This window comes from Gigantopelta aegis, chromosome 15 (genome assembly GCF_016097555.1).
Source record: "Gigantopelta aegis isolate Gae_Host chromosome 15, Gae_host_genome, whole genome shotgun sequence".
Lineage (NCBI taxonomy): Eukaryota > Metazoa > Mollusca > Gastropoda > Neomphalida > Peltospiridae > Gigantopelta > Gigantopelta aegis.
In genome coordinates, this window is record NC_054713.1 from 10773674 (window position 1) to 10791018 (window position 17345).

A 17345-nucleotide genomic window follows, 5' to 3' on the forward strand; every position below is an offset into this window, starting at 1 on the left:
TCTAAAAGAAACAAAGAAGGGGAAAAAAGAAGAAAATAAATACAACATCAACGACAATAACAATAACAAAAAAGAAATTTAACAAAATACCATACGCAAACCATTTTGTTAGCCACCAACCAAGAACAATATAAAAAGCAAACAAATCTGTTCACGCTATCCGAATATCAACTGACGAAGTACCAGTCAACGAGCGGCGTACCGTTTATCGATCGCTCTTCGTAACGCCGATCTTGATTGGCTCAAAATCTATCGCACGGACAGTAAGACCCAGGAAATAAAACTGCCAATCATTCAATCACGTAAGATGAAGTGTTGGTATAAATGAATCAAATATTTTGTGGTAATTTTATTTCAGGAGCTAGACGCGGCTCTCGGGCGATATCGGGCAGGATTTGGAGTCGCAGACGATGGAATTATGTTCCCCTAGCTACTCGCGCCATTAGTGCTAATATAAGGTGAGTGAGCTCCAATTGTTTGGCCATTTGTTGAAGAATGTATTTATTTTGGAAAGCATCATAAACCAGTTTGGAGGACGATTAGTTAGACTGACGACGAATCACTATTAATAACATCCTCTGGCAATATCTGGCTTTTAAAAGACCGAATCAATATTATCTCATAGTAGACCTGGATGACGCATTGGTTAGAACTGACGGTCTTTATTATGTGCGTGGTACAGTAGGTACTGGGTTCGAATCTTCGCATCACAGCCGTATGGTAGACACACGCACACACGTATAACTATCTAAATATATTTTCCTCTGTCTGTCTGTCTATCTACATGTCTGTCTGCATTCCTGTCTGTCTGCTTTTCTGTCTGCATATCTGCTAGTCTATCTGCTTATCTGTCTATTTAACTAATACTATGTTTATCTCTATCTCCATTTATGTGTATATTTTCAATTCATTGATTGCCAAAAAAACTGATGTTTATAGGTATATGTACGTTACTTATTTTGTTTGTTTGTTTGTTTTGTTTTTTGTTTGTTGTGTATTTGGGGTGTACGTAGTTAACATGGAAACACAATTTTATAGTTATTTATTTTTATACATGTTTTTTGTTTACAAAAATATATGTGGAGTTAACATGGATGCACAATTATAGAAGGCTTACAAAGTTGAGCTAGAGTATAATTAAAGATGGAGACTGAATGGAAAGAAATTCAACTTATAGTGTCTACAGTAAAATATTTAAAACCAAAAGTCTTTTTCTAAAACCATCCACGTTAAAAAACACACACAACACAAAGTTAAAACTCGACGTTACGTCTGTATAATACAGACTTTTTTCAAGAGTATGAGGAGAAATATTAAATCTTATTAAACTGTAGAGCATCGCGATTCGTCGTCACTGAAAAAGACTCCCTAGACTTCCAATGTCTTTGATATCTTGTACTGTTAAAAGTTGGATTAGTTTATAAACTGAAGTGTGTTTTTAGAAAAAAAGGTTTTTATGTATATTCCCCTTAAAGACGAATAAAGATTAGATACAAATATCAAATAGAATTCATCCTCTACCACCAGTGTATTACGGCAATGACACAATATGTTTTCTCCAGGAGTACTGGAGTATCGATGCGATTCAACATTAAATTGATGAGCAGAAATTCTAAACTTACATATCGTTCTGAGTAATTTAGGTACATCATTTTACACAACATAAAACTGAAAGAAAATATTATCAATCAAATACAAATACATTATTTGATTAAACACACCTGCATGATATTTTACAAAATGACGCCATATATTGGCGAAATGCATCTCATTCACTGTCTTAAAGAAATTTTACCGACAAAACCGTAATACATGATCAAGGTCGTATGCAGAGTCGGATGGGCATTTGGCAAAATAGTGGTTGATTCCATGAAACTCTTTCTAGAGATCCTCGTCTATAGGAGGACAGCCACTCTCGATGAAGGAAGGAAATGTTTTATTTAACGATGCACTCAACACATTTTATTTACGGTTATATGGCGTCGGACATATGGTTAAGGACCACACAGATATTGAGAGAGGAAACCCGCCGTCGCCACTTCATGGGCTACTCTTTTCGATTAGGAGCAAGGGATCTTTTATGCACCATCCCAGAGACAGGATAGTACATACCACGGCCTTTGTTACAACAGTTGTGGAGCATTGAGCACGAGAAATAGCCCAATGGGTCCACCGACGGGAATCGATTTTAGATCGATAGCACATCAGCCACACCTCAGGAGTTCCTTTATTGGAGATTTCACCCCTCTTGCACTGCCACAAAAAGGACTGCCACTTCTACACTAGTTTTTCTAAATCGAAATGGTTCGTTATCGATCGATCGAAATGGTTCGTTATCGACATACTGTTGTTGCCACATGTTGTACAGCATTCCCGAAGAGTTCACAAGATGTTTAACATGAGTAGCCCAATTTACAAAGCATTCACATGTTTCAAATAGATACTGATAAATGTATGACGAAATACAAATCCTGCTATACAATAGTGATATCCATCATTTTTAAAATAATTATATGCATTTTACATTGCAACGGAATTCGATCTGACTCATTGTATACACAAATTATTTTTCTGTTCAAGAACACGTAACAAAACATTACTATTGCAATGGTATTTGACCTAACTCATTGTAGATACAAAATGCATAGCCTTTTTTCTTTTTTTTTTCTTTTCCAACTTTTTTGTGGGGCGGGACGTAGCCCAGTGGTAAAGTGTTCCCGTGATGCGCGGTCTGTCTACGATCGATCCCCGTCGGTGGACCCATTGGGCTATTTCTTGTTCCAGCCAGTGTTCCACAACTTGTGCAACAAAGGCAGTGGTGTGTACTACCCTGTCTGTAGGATGGTGCATATAAAAGATCCCTTGCTGCTAATCGAAAAGAGTAGCCCAATAAGTGGCAACAGTTGGTTTCCTCTCGCAATATTTTTATGGTCCTTAACCATAAGTCTGACGCCATATAACTGTAAATACAATGTGTTGAGTGCGTCGTCAAATAAACCATTTCCTTCCTTCCTTTATAGCCTTTAAATGAACACCAGAACAATATTTCAATATCATAGAATATAATAGAATAGAATAGATGTTTTTACGACACTTTTTCAACGTCAGGTCCCTTGTGAAAACCCCACCTTTCAAATACGTAATTTAAAATGGGTTCAATATTATATATGTGGGTATCGAACACGATAAGTAAATTCATTATTCAATACGACGTTAGACGTCGACCTTTTGACACCAATAATTGCTTTCTGGGCTTGGATTGCAATTGGCATTTGTGTACTACGTAAGTTACCATTGTAACAAAAGACCACTTCTAAATAATTAAAGTCATCTATAACATCGGTTGTTGCACCCTCATATAACCAGTTTTCATTAGCCTCCCTTCTGCCGCCTATTCTAAAAATCACTAGTTTTGTTTGTCTCACATGTATTTGTAGTTTCCACTCCGAGAAGGATCTTAAGCATCTAGCATAGTTTGTACACCATCAATTGTTTCAGAAAAATGAGGCGGGACGTAGCCCAGTGGAAAATCACTCGCTCGATGCGCGGTCGGTTTGGGATCGATCCCCGTCGGTGGGCTCATTGAGCTATTTGTCGTTCCAGCCAGTACACCACGACTGGTATATCAAAGGCCGTGGTATGTACTACCCTGGGGATGGTGCATATAAATGATGCGGGTTTATTCTCTCAATATATGTGTGGTCCTTAACCATATGTCTGACGCCATAAAACCGTAAATAAAATGTGTTGAGTGCGTCGTTAAATAAAACAGTTCTTTCTTTTTTGGTCTTTGAAAATATCAATTGCATCGGCCGCGTACATAATTAAGAAATAAATATAACAGTCCTAAATCAATTGATGGGCAGTTACAGGTTTAAATCGTTACAATACATTGTGAAAAAGAAGTAGCGAACGCCCCTTTTTCTCCGCCCCCCCCCCCCCCCCCCCCCCCCCCCAAGGAGGATAAAACAAAGAAAAAGCAAACAAAAGAAAACTAGGACCTCTGGTTATATAAAAACTATTAACTGCAGACATAGAGACACATAGATTGACAGACACGTAACTCAGTGGTACAGACGTAGCTCAGTGGTACAGACGTAGCTCAGTGGTACAGACGTAGCTCAGTGGTACAGCGCTTGCCTGATGCGCGATCGATATATAATCGATTCCTGTCGGTGGGCCCATTGGGCTATTTCTCGTTTCAAAGGCCGTGGTATGTACTATCCTGTCTGTGGGATGGTGCATATAAAGATCCCTTGTTGCTAATCGAAAAGAGTAGCCCATGAAATGACGGCAGCGAGTTTCCTCTCTCAATATCTGTGTGGTCTTTAACCATATGTCCGACGTCATATAACCGTAAATAATATGTGTTGAGTGAGTCGTTAAATAAAACATTGCCTTCCTTCCGATGAACGTGAACGTGAACTGTTTTATCATGCCCCTATACCACTAAGGTTTCAGGCATGTCCATCCCGGGTCCGGTCTCTGGACAGCCATGGATCCGACCCGGGACAGAATCAGTGCCTATACTGTTATATCAGGAGTTAGAACGCTCACCTGAGGTGCTGTCATCGTAGGATCGAACCACCTCAGTGGACCTATTCTCTGATTGGGTTTCTTCCCGCCCCAACGATTGCTCAACGACTGGTATACCACAAAGCCGTGGTATGTGCTGTTCCGTCTGTGGGAGAATGTATATAAAAGATCTCTTGCTACGAATGGAAAAATGTAGCAAATTTGATCTAAGATACGATTAAAAAATTACGTTTGACACCCACTATCCGATGATGAATAAATCAATGTGCTCTAGTGATATCATTAAACATAACAAACTTTAAACTTTAATATATACTTAACATGTCGCGCTCACATTCGCATGGGGCTTATGAGGCGAGTGATATTTTCAAACGTGAAAAGATGATGTAGACGAATTCATACTTTATCTGTAGCGTGTCGTTTGCTCTTTCAAAAGATGAAATCTAACCATTGTCGAAATATTGAATTCAGTTATATAGGTAGGTTATGTTTCAAAACAGTGAATTCCATCTATTTGTAGAATGAACTTGTTAAATAATATATAAAGGTTAATGCATAAGTAAAGGTTTTTGTTAAACAATATATTACGTCTAATGCAAAAAGGTCAGTGGGATAAAAATTCTAGGAATCGAGTTCGTAAATTAAAAAGAAATTTATTATATGAACGAAAACAATAATATATATATATATATCGCGGAAATGTTCAGATAGCTAATGATATAACATTTAGCATAGTAACAGTAATGTCGAAGTCTATGCATATGATCAGTGGCGGATCTAAAGGGGGGGGGGGGGGGACGTGCGACTTTACGTTGAATAATTCAAGGTATCCCTTTGGGAACGTTTCTGACTTTCAGCCACATGTCAATGAGAGCCAGCCTAAATGGAAGATTTGTCTCCATTGCGTCAATAATGTTCAATAAAATAAAAGTCGTACTCAGATGTGCAACCCTGTCTTGGGAAGAGGAGCCGGCCGGCACCTGTGCCCATGACAAGCATGCGCTACAACAGCTTGTTCTGAATGTTCTGACTTGACCTAGCCAGATGTGCAACGTTTTATTTAAACTATTTTTAGGTAAAAAAAAAAAAAAAAAAAAAAAAGAAAGAAGAAAAGAAAGAAAACAAAATCAACAAAAACAGAACAGAACAGAACAGCAAAGAATAACCACCAAAAAAACCCCACCCCAAAACAACATTATTATTTTTAAAATATATTATTATTATTATTTTATTTTTTTTTTTTTTATTATTATTATTATTATTATTATTTTTTATTTTTTATTTATTGCTTTAATTATTTTTGTTGTTTTGTAGCTGAATGTTTTCTCTCTTCTCTCTTTCTTCTTTTTTTTTTCTTTCCTTTTTTGTTGCTGTTTTGACCGGGTTTTATTTATACATATATGAACACCAAGTGACTTATGAATGTTAAAATTGAATCCACATGTGTAATATTTTTTTATCCATTCGTCCAATTTGTATTACAGTGTAGTAACGAGTGCCAGCAATGTATTATACGCTGTCATAGCTAAAACATTAAATATTGTCATGAGACAAACACAGCATACCACACTGTGCGTGGCGGTCGATAGTCCAGCAATAGTTAATATTTATACTGGGACAAAACTCCAACACGAACTGTTCGCTTGGGTGTAATAACACGGAGTATTTAGACTATGGACATTTATAGCGTCCGTCAGATGTGTGACGGTAGGCACGTGCGTTGTGGAGGGGCGGGGTTTAGGTGGGAAATCCCATTGCTGCAATAATTTTCATTTTTAATGGGTTGTTTTCAGTGGGAGAATGACCGGACCTTCCTAAAGCTTCATTCGCCATAGTGTAGAACCCACTTCCCACCACTCTTCCAGCGCCAGTTCAGTTTATAGTGTACAACCCACTTCCCACCACTCTTCCAGCGCCAGTTCAGTTTATAGTGTAGAACCCACTTCCCACCACTCTTCCAGCGCCAGTTCAGTTTATAGTGTAGAACCCCACCACACACCACCACCTCTGCACAAACGCCAGTTCAATTTATTAGTAATGAAAATCCATACGTTATGAAGATGCATATTAATGCATTGTTCGATACGGTCGTTATGCAGGCGCTTATATACACACACACACACACACACACACACACACACACACACACACACACAGACAGACAAACATATATGTACATGTATAAGCTTTGTTGTCTTTTTTAAGTTTACTTATTCAACTTCAGGTGTAAAATCAAACATTAAAACTATCTTGTTTTATCTTCTTTTTTAAAATTATTTTTTTAGCATCGAGCATGCGCATGTGTAGGAAGCTGTTGGAGAGCGTCACTCGCCGGAAGTCGTGGGACACGCGCAGCCTCCTGGACACGCCCTTCAACAGATGTCTCAACATCGTCGACCTCATCGGCATAGGTGCGTGTTTTAGTGCATCAATCAGAGTAATTACACATGTCATTCTTCGTCTAGTTGTTTCTCCGTCGGTGGACCCGTTGGGTTATTTCTCGTTCCAGCCAGTGCTCCACAACTGGTGTAGCAAAGGCCGTGGTATGTACTATCCAGTCTGTGGGATTGTGCATATAAAAGATCCCTTGCTGTTGATTGAAAAGAGTAGCCCGTGAAGTGGCGACAGCGGGTTGCCTGTCTCAGTATCTGTGTGGTCCTTAACCATATGTTTGACGCAATATATCCGTAAATAAAATCGGTTGGGTGCGTCGTTAAATAAAACGTTTCCTTCCTTCTTCTTCTTCTATTTGAGACGCTAGTTATATTGAAAGAACTTGGGGTTTGGAGCTTTGGACAATGAAAAGAATCACCCCTAAAAAAAAAACCCTCAAAAACAACAATAAAAAAAAAAAAAAAAAAAAAAAAACCCAACCCTGGCAACAAAACAAAAAGAAAACAACCCCAAACAAACCACAACAACCAAAACCATAATAGATACAAAAATAACAGAAATCAAACGCTAAACAAAATAAAGACACTCTTTTTGTATAGTTTGAATGGCAGCAGCTGCCATTCTTCGGCACCTACCAGACATACCATCACTCTCCATTGTTATTTTCATAATGAACTAGCTGACAAATATGATCTAATTATGTCTGTAGTATAATGGTATCTGGTTAATCTTTGTCTGCTTGCAGTAGAAGATTACTATAATAAGTGGCTGTCTGTGTTTCGCTAAAGCGTCGTTTCGATTCAAAATCTTAACAGTAAATTGTTACTAGTTTTATGTATGGTTTAATTTCATGAACTGTTCCCTTGTCAATCAGGGCTGCAGAAAGTACTCGCCGGTCGCCAGATGCGAGTAAAAATTCTGACGGACGAGTTAAAAAATGCAACTACCAGTCCAACGGGCGATCTGTCTTTTTCTGACTGACTAATTTAATTTGTTATATACATATTTTGTGTTTGCATTGAATCCGCGGTGTGTTCTGAATAGATTGTTCAGTTAAACACTTTCGGGATGTCACTTGAATTTTGTAAATCCATATAAAAGAAATGTGAAAAACTTAGTATTTACCAGAGATGTGTCAGTCAATATCTGGGCCTTGTTTTCGTTTGCTACATGATGTTGATCACTTACCAAGCGTCCTTAATATTTTTGTCATTAAATTTTAGTTGGTTCTGGGCTAGTGGTATAGTTTTCATTTCTACACCGCGGTCAATACTAAATATGATATGACTTTTTTTTTCTTAATATCTCTTTTGTCCTTTACTCAAATATGTAAGTTTTCTTTGGCATTTCAGACTTTCTGTCCCTCCCCCCCCCCCCCCCCCCCTCCAAAAAAAACAAACAAAACCAAATAGTATACTTAATAAAAACAGAACAGACCATAAAGGTTCAACTTCCCACAGGGAATGCCTGTTTTCATACTATGGAATTTACTACAACTTATTTATTTCTGAGCCGAATGGTTTTTTTTTAAAATTACACGCACAAATAGTATTTCGGTTTTATTTCCCAAACACTTTTACTTTTCTCCTAACGACAAACAAAACTGAAAATATTTACACTTTTGTAAAGGGATGTGACGGACTATAGGTGATTATGGGTTTGAAATCTGTTTAAACTCAACACTGCATTCCATTCACTTTGACAACTTTTAAACAACAGTTCTCTTGTTATTATCATCTATCTAAAACAATTAACAAAAAATGTATGCATTAATTTCCAAGATTGTAGGACAAGTATTTTACAGAATCTCTGCATTTATATAATACTATGATTTGATCTTATTGTTTGCAGGAATAGGTAGTAGTGCCGGTATTGGAATCTACGTACTCTCTGCGCATGTCGCCAGATGCGATGCGGGACCAGCTTCCGTTTTATCCGTACTCCTTGCTGGTGTGACGTCACTGCTAGCAGGTAACTAAGCAACCAAGTAATAAAACCAAACAGTTGTGGCATATTATAAACGATATTTAAAAATTATGTTGTAAAATATTTTGGTTAGTTACTCACGTTTTAGCCAAGCACACTCGTTAATAGTCTACACCTTTCTATACCTGTGAGATAGAGAAAGTGAGAGATAGAGAGTGAGAGATAGAGAGAGATGGGGAGCTGGGAGAGGGGGGGCAAAAGAAGATCTATAAAACGAGAGAGAGAGAGAGAGAGAGAGAGAGAGAGAGAGAGAGAGAGAGAGAGAGAGAGAGAGAGAGAGAGAGAGAGAGAGAGAGAGAGAGAGAGATTGTTTGTTTTATTTAAGGACACCACTAGAACATATTGATTCATTAATCATCGGATATTGGATGTTAAACATTTGGTAATTTTGACACAGAGTCTTAGTGAGGAAACCAGCTACATTTTGTCCTATTAGTAGCAAAGGATATTTTATCTGTCATCATCCCACAGACAGAATAGGAGAGAGAGAGAGAGAGAGAGAGAGAGAGAGAGAGAGAGAGAGAGAGAGAGAGAGAGAGAGAGAGAGAGAGAGAGAGAGAGAGAGAGAGAGAGAGAGAGAGAGAGAGAGAGAGAGAGACTGACAGAGACATATATATATATATATATATATATATATATATATATATATATAATATATAGAGAGAGAGAGAGAGAGAAGAGAGAGAGAGAGAGAGAGAGAGAGAGAGAGAGAGAGAGACAACATATAACTTAATCCGTTTTCTTCATACATATTTTTGATCAGGGGCCTAATTCACAAGCTCTCTTAGGCTCTGCTAGACGACAAGTCTTCTAGCATTGCACTGCGAGATCGCAAAGTTGCGAGAGTTTAGTGAATTAGGCCCCTGGAATACAGCACGTAACAATCCAATAAGTCGACGCCCAATATGTTGACCATCTAGTTACTGTGATGGTAATGAACCAGGCTCGAACACAGCCGCTTCACGTTCCACTGATTGAATATCACATATATGGCAACACAGAGATTAGTCCCCGAGGACGGCCATGCGTTAATTTCATTATTACTATTTTTAGCTTCATACAGTTATAATGGCATTATATTTTCCAGGACTGTGCGAGGCAGAATTGACAACACGTCTTCCCAAAGCAGGCACATCCTATGTCTACAGTTATTCGGTTTTCGGAGAGTTGTCGGCCTTTATCACCGGGTGGAGCCTCATCCTGGAGCACGTGCTAGGGGCCGCTGTAGCTGCCAAAGCATGGGGTCACTATCTCGACTACATGCTCAACGACACATTGCATAAGTAAGATTTCAAGATCAATGCTTCTTCAGTAGATAAATATTGTATTCTTACAGTATAGGTAGCACTGTCCCAAATAGCATCTGGCTGTGGTCCTAACCTTTGATAGGGCAGTTAATACAACCTACTGGCCTCGGTGGTGTCGTGGTTAAGCCATCGGACGTAAATCGGGTAGGTACTGGGTTCGCAGCCCGGTACCGACTCCCACCTACAGCATGTTTTAACGACTCAATGTGTACACAAACATGTAGGTGTAAGACTACTATACTCTCTTTTCTCTCACTAACAACTAACAACTAACCCACTGTCCTGGACAGACAGCCCAGATAGCCGAGGTTTGTGCCCAGGACAGCGTGCTTGAACCTTACTTGGATATAAGTACGAAAATAAGTTGAAATGAAATTAAATACAACCAGTTATGTGTCTGTTCGAAAATGTATGGATACGTGTTAAAATAAGTACTATAATTCTGTGTGATGCTTACAATTTCTTAAGTTAATGCTTTGGAGAAGATGTCATAGCAAAAGAAAGAAAAACATGTTATATTTAACGACGCACTCAACACATTTTATTTACGGTTATATGGCGTCAAACATATGGTTAAAGACCACACAGATTTTGAGAGGAAACCCGCTGTCGCCACTTCATGGGCTACTCTTTCCGATTAGCAGCACGGAATCTTTTATTTGCGCTTCCCACAGGCAGGATAGCACAAACCATGGCCTTTGTTGAACCAGTTATGGATCACTGGTCGGTGCAAATGGTTTACACCTACCCATTGAGACTTACGGAGCACTCACTCAGGGTTTGGAGTCGGTATCTGGATTAAAAATCCCATGTCTCGACTGGGATCCGAACCCAGTACCTACCAGCCTGTAGACCGATGGCCTAACCACTACGCCACCGAGGCCGGTAGATGTCGTAGCGTTATTATTTATTTATGGCTCATAACTTGAATACACAACAAGACTGTTCGCTAGTATCCCGTGGCCTTCACAAGGTGATTCCAATTCCGACATTTGTCAACGTAATGTCCTCTTTACTTAGAATTGCAACCCATTGACGCTTCCGAAAGGTTTGTTTACAAAGTGTAACGAAAGCGACGAGGTATTTAACTTTTACCATATTTGGATATAATAAAAACAGGTTTCTGTTTAAAACCACAAAGTCAAAGTCTGTACGTTTCGTCAACTACATGAAACTGTAAAACAGATTTGTTTGCCCTAACCATATACCCTCCACCCTAATGTTATGCCTTTTCCCCTATTGCATGTTACTATTTTTACATTGCAGTTTGTTGTAAATCCTTTTATTACCCATATGATCTAAAATAAGCAGTTGCATAAATATCGTATTTCCCCCACAAAATCTGTATGGCATGGGTCATAATAATATATTGAAAACAGTTAGCTGTAGTAGCTGCAAGCTTGCGACGGTCGCGGCTGTGATATTGATATTCCGCGTCACTGAAATTGACATCGCTGAATGTTATTAACATCGATTGTGAAGCAATTATAATCGTATTTAACGTTTGTTATAAAACACAGTTTGTAGATAATTAATATATTAATATTATTATAGCATTCGCGGGAGTGTTATATGAAATTTATGAAACGCGTTTAGAAATTGGTTTAGATCTCTCTCTCTCTCTCTCTCTCTCTCTCTCTCTCTCTCTCTCTCTCTCTCTCTCTCTCTCTCTCTCTCTCTCTCTCTCTCTCTCTCTCTCTCTCAAACTATGGTAAAGTGACGATCAACATCAATATAAAACTTCAAGAGACAAACTAAAACACAGTGCAAAGACATGTGCGAAAAATACAAATAACACAGATATGTAATATTAAAATGTAGAATAAAAGTCAGTATCACGTAAATATTGCAATAAAAGTTCTGGATGGAATCGAAAGGATTCCATCATACTTCGTTGTCCAAATATATCACTTGGTCATTTGTGCTACACATCTGTCCCTTCCCATACAAGCTGGATTTAGTCTGGTCATTTCGTGGAAACTCCGGCAATCGCTTACTTGGAATGAAAGTTAAGATGGAAGTAAATTGTATCCATTACCCATGGACACCTGTTAAGCTTGCAAAGTATCTAGTTTCAATTCTAACAGAACGCAAATATAGCTTTCTACACCATTCCTGTACCAATTAATGGTTTTCGTCTAATGTTTCAAATCCCATAGTCGATTAATCGAAAATATACGAAAGTTTATTTCTCGATCGATCATGTTTTGACCAGCTTTTTTTAACACTTTAAAGGCATACTGTCACGGATTTAAGGAACTTATTTCTCTAAAAATGGATAATAAATAAAAATTACATTAATTGTTGGAAACCAAATCTAGCTATCGCATCACCTTAAAGGGACATTCCTGAGTTTGCTGCAATTTTTAAGACGTTATCGACTAACAGAGACTTTTTTAACGATTGTAAGTACATATCAAATATATTTTTCTGCATAAAATATTAGTGGCTGTATATTAAAGGTGTTTCTGATCGTTGTAATATTAGTACTAGGTTAAATTTCATTTTATTTCCTAAAATATTTTGGACTAGGTTAAATTTCATTTTATTTACTAAAATATATTTTTTCGTACGTATTTGAAGACAAAATCCAGTTTGGGCTTCTTACAAATATTAAGACGACCAGAAACACATTGAATATACAGACACTGATATTCTAAACAAGAAAATATATTTAATATGTAAGTTTAATCGTAGAAATATTTGATTAGTCGGAAACATTTTACAATGCAGCAAACTCAGGAATGTCCCTGTAACTGAACCATGATGGAGTAAAATCCATGTCATTCCTCTCAGTAATTTTAGTTTTTGAATTATGGACCATTGCCATAATTCTATTATTTTTTTAAAAATGTCATTAATAAATAGAGTATGGTGGTTATGAAGATGGTTGAATAAAGTACATTTAGAGACAGATCAAATTATTTTTGTTCAGGTAATTATTTGTTAGACCATTAAATAGGTCAGTGGTCTGTGACAATATGCCTTTAACTATTGTTGGGACCATCGTTTCAGACTGGATGGACATTGAGGCAAGTTGCAAATATCAAAAGTAATTTAAGAGCAGAAGTTACTGTGTACGCCACGAACTTTTTTAAAGCATAACTAACACGTAAATGTGCTAAATAATGCTAGGCTCAGACTACCAACTATCACGACGAACTTGGCTAACACGTCAATCAGACGACTTCTACGACTGTCCAGTTACTAATCTGAACGCTATTATAACTCGAGTCTCCCCGGAAACAACTCCTACAACCGATTAGTTGTTAACCTGAGCGCACCAGTCGTAAGTTTGGGAGTTGGGGAAATTACAACGCAACTGTCAAGTTGGCCGACTTCGTCGTGACAGTTGATAGTCTGACACTAGCATTGTTTAGCACATTTACGTGTTAGATAAGCTCTAAACAGTACCAGACATCGCCAGTTGCACAGAACAAAGCTGCATATTTTTGGGGTGGTTTCTTTTAATTTTCAAAAGTGCAGATTTCTTTGCAGTCTGCCCATAACAGGGTTTTGGTGAGAGAGAGGTATGTGCAGGGATCTTACACCTACCCAATGAGTCGTTGAAACTCGCTATTTTGAAGGGAGAAAAAAGTTTGCAATAACGCAAATTTAGTTTGGCATCACGTGGTATTATAAAAATACTATGACAAATTTGCCTTTACTTAAAGGGACACTCCTGAGTTTGCTGCATTGTAAGATGTTTCCGACTTTTAAAATATTTCTACGATTAAACTTACATATTAAATATATTTTCTTGTTTAGAATATCAGTGTCTGTATATTCAATGTGTTTCTGGTTGTCTTAAGAAGCCCAAACTGGATTTTGTCTTCAAATAATTTCGTACGTACGAAAAAATTATTTTTCGGAAATAAAATGAAAATTAACCTAGTACAAATATTAGAACGATCAGAAACACGTTTAATATATAGCCACTAATATTCTAAACAAAAAAATATATTTAATATGTAAGTTTAATCGTAGAAATATTTTATTAGTCGATAACATCTTAAAACATTGCAGCAAACTCAGGAATGTCCCTTTAATTGTGATAACCAATACTCGGGGGAAAAATATAGAGGAACCAATAACGGTTGAATGAAATACATCGGGATTTTTCGGAACATCTTGCCTGATTGCGTATTATCTATGGCATCTGCCGAGGAGTTCCGAATCAAACCGAAATTGCTGTGAAAATTGCTGATGCATTTCAGAGCACTTCACTTAATTATCGAAGCAGAACAGAACATGTTTCATGACGATTCTTTGTTCCATAAATTTTAAGTAAAACTTTAATAGTGTAAACATTATACATTTTAAGATCACCGTCGGTGTGTTTGATCTTAAAAGATCAAACAATTCTCAGATTTTTAAAAAAAAAAGCAACATAAAAATGTAAGAAATAGCAAGTTAAAGAAGGAAATGTTTTATTTAACGATGCACTGAACACATTTTATTTACGGTTATATGGTGTCAGACATATGGTTAAGGACCACACAGATATTGAGAGAGGAAACCCGCTGTCGCCACTTCATTGGCTACTCTTTTCAATAAGCAGCAAGGGATCTTTTATATGCACCATCCCATAGACAGGGTAGTACATAACACGGCCTTTAATATACCAGTCGTGGTGCACTGGAAAATAGCAAGTTAAAGGCAACGGTATGGGTGATGAATTGGGTAGGAAGCGTTAATCAGAAGTTTGCTTTTCTACTAAACATTCTTCTTTTTATATACTCTTCAAAAAAAGTAGGGGAACTCTAATAAGGATTTACTATGGCCAAAATTGTAAGGTATATTATCTGTGGGGAATGGTTATATGATAATAGTGAATTAATTGGGCAAACATTACAATCGGTAGTTCGGTATTACAGTAGGTTTTATGACCACCAAAGATCGTGAAGGACGATTGGGGTCAGAAGTGAAATTTGAACGTTGATGGGTTTTATATCAGTAAATCGCAAATTCAAACAATAAAAATGACTAAAAACAGAACATTAATAACTGAATGATCAACAGAATGAAAAAGATTGACAGAAATAATGTTTCACAGTGATTAATCGACCTTCCTGGAAATGGTCAAAATCGAGAATGACACCCCATGCACGTGTACTGCGTGATGCATGTGCAAACTATGGAATGTGTTTCGGTGTGTTGATAAACAGACCTGAACGTTCTTTACTAGGATGTCTGTGGTCAAAACGTATGTTCGGTCTAATAGTTGATATTAACATTAATATTTCAGGTTCCCCTACTTTTTTTGAAGAGTATATTTATTTTTATAATTTATTTATACTTTTTTTTTAATTGGTGGAACACTCTTGCATCTTTTATTAAATCTGAAGCACCTATACGCATGCTCGTCGTATCCGTTTGATACACGCAATTAATCAACCATTTTGACGCGTGCTCACATAATCTCAGGTTGAATCACATCTGTTGTTGACATACTTCTCGGGGTCCCTGGAGACACCTATCTACGACAGACGTCTGCTCTATATACTCTTGTGTGCATCACTAAGACTCATATTTAAATATTTAAGATCTTCCAATCAAACAGTCGGATTGCATTCCCTGCTGGTCATAGTTACGAGATGGTTGCTTCATTTGTGGATATATGACCAGACAGACTAATGCGCAACGTTTTGATACAATTGTGTTAATAGTCTTCTGTAGTTTTCTTAAAACATAGGTGAGGAGGGTTCGAGAGGGCAACTATTAATTATTAGGTTATAACAATTGTACGACAACTACCCGTCCAGTTACTCAGAAACTAGTAGTAATAGCAGCAGCAACAGTACTATTATCCTGTTCAATTATTTAGACCCAAAGTGTTTTGCAAATGGTACGTTTATTTCCTATTCGATATTTGTTTTCTTTGCATTTACATGAAAACAAATCCAAACCCCGACAGGTTTTATATACAAATCATCATATAAAATGCACGAAGTTGACTTAATTCCACTTTTTAAAAATCTCTGTGTGACGGTACATGCTCTTAATTTGTTTTCGCCTGTGGCGATATTAATTGTTTTAGAAGGCCGTGTGCAGTTTCATTGCACTTAAGCCCAGATGGGCAACTTGCTACGTAATACTTCTGCGCGATGGTCGTCTAATACACACCCAGCCCAGTTGCGGAGCCATGTGGCCAGTAGTTACGTAATACCTCTGCGAGTGCGGTTTTTACAACCGTGATTTGGCGACGATGGCGTCAGTAAGTCTGGCGATCAAAGAGAAAAATGCGTCTCTGGGAGAGGTGGAATATCAGATTATAGGGGGAGGACCGCCTTGTACCCCCAGGCGATATTCTGATTTTTATAATAAATAGCTAGGTTTTAGAATTATGAGGCAGAACCAAAAAGGAAGGTATCCCGGGGGAACGTTGTCCGTCCGGACTGGTAAATATTTTATTTCTGCTCTGTTGTATAACCTTGATGTGATTGATGTGACTTTAAATAGTTTAATACTGTATTATACCAATATTCTTTAGACAGTGTCTTCGGTCATCTGACGAAGTAAATCGTAGACTGTTGTTCTAACATTATACGAGTATTTGGTAATATAAAGCTTAGCCAGTCATCCTAGAAGACCTAGGTACACTGTAGGTTATTGTCTTTATTGTGATAGGTACCAGTATTAATTCTGTGTTACAAGGTTACGGAATGAGTAGTTAAGGGTTAATTAAAAATTAACCAGTTAGGAATAGTGTTGTAATTCCCGTATTAATTAAGTTCTCCTGGCAGCGTTTCTCAATTATCACACGTTACTGAACGAGTAGTAAGGGTTAATTAAAAATTAACCAGTTAGGAATAGTGTTGTAATTCCTTTATTAATTAACTTCTCCTAGAAGCGTTTCTCAGTTATCACACGTGTGGGTGTTGTGTCACGGTGAAGTGATTCGCATATTGTGTAAACGAGACACCTAGAGAATAACTAATTAAGTGATCAGTTCTGGGTTGTTATTATTGTTGTTATTAATTAACTACTACGGCTGTACATTTGTCAGCGTAGGTTAATACAGATTCCAAAGTGTATTGTGTTTTTGTTGTGTTTTCTAGTGAACTAAACGTGCTATAATAATATATACTTTATATAAGATCGTATCTCTGATCATACCTA

General features: G+C 37.4%; 1 protein-coding gene across 1 annotated transcript in view; it reads left to right on the top strand.

The window, feature by feature from the left end:
• The first annotated feature begins 323 nt into the window (after positions 1-323).
• Positions 324-17345, top strand: part of LOC121390425 (cationic amino acid transporter 2-like) — a 51360-nt gene continuing 34338 nt past the window's right edge. Inside the window, exons 1-4 of the mRNA XM_041522236.1 lie at positions 324-458; positions 6822-6947; positions 8782-8901; positions 10004-10199. Of these exons, the coding sequence (XP_041378170.1) occupies positions 6830-6947; positions 8782-8901; positions 10004-10199 (434 nt within the window). The 5' untranslated portion in view covers positions 324-458; positions 6822-6829. The remainder of the gene's footprint in view (positions 459-6821; positions 6948-8781; positions 8902-10003; positions 10200-17345) is intronic.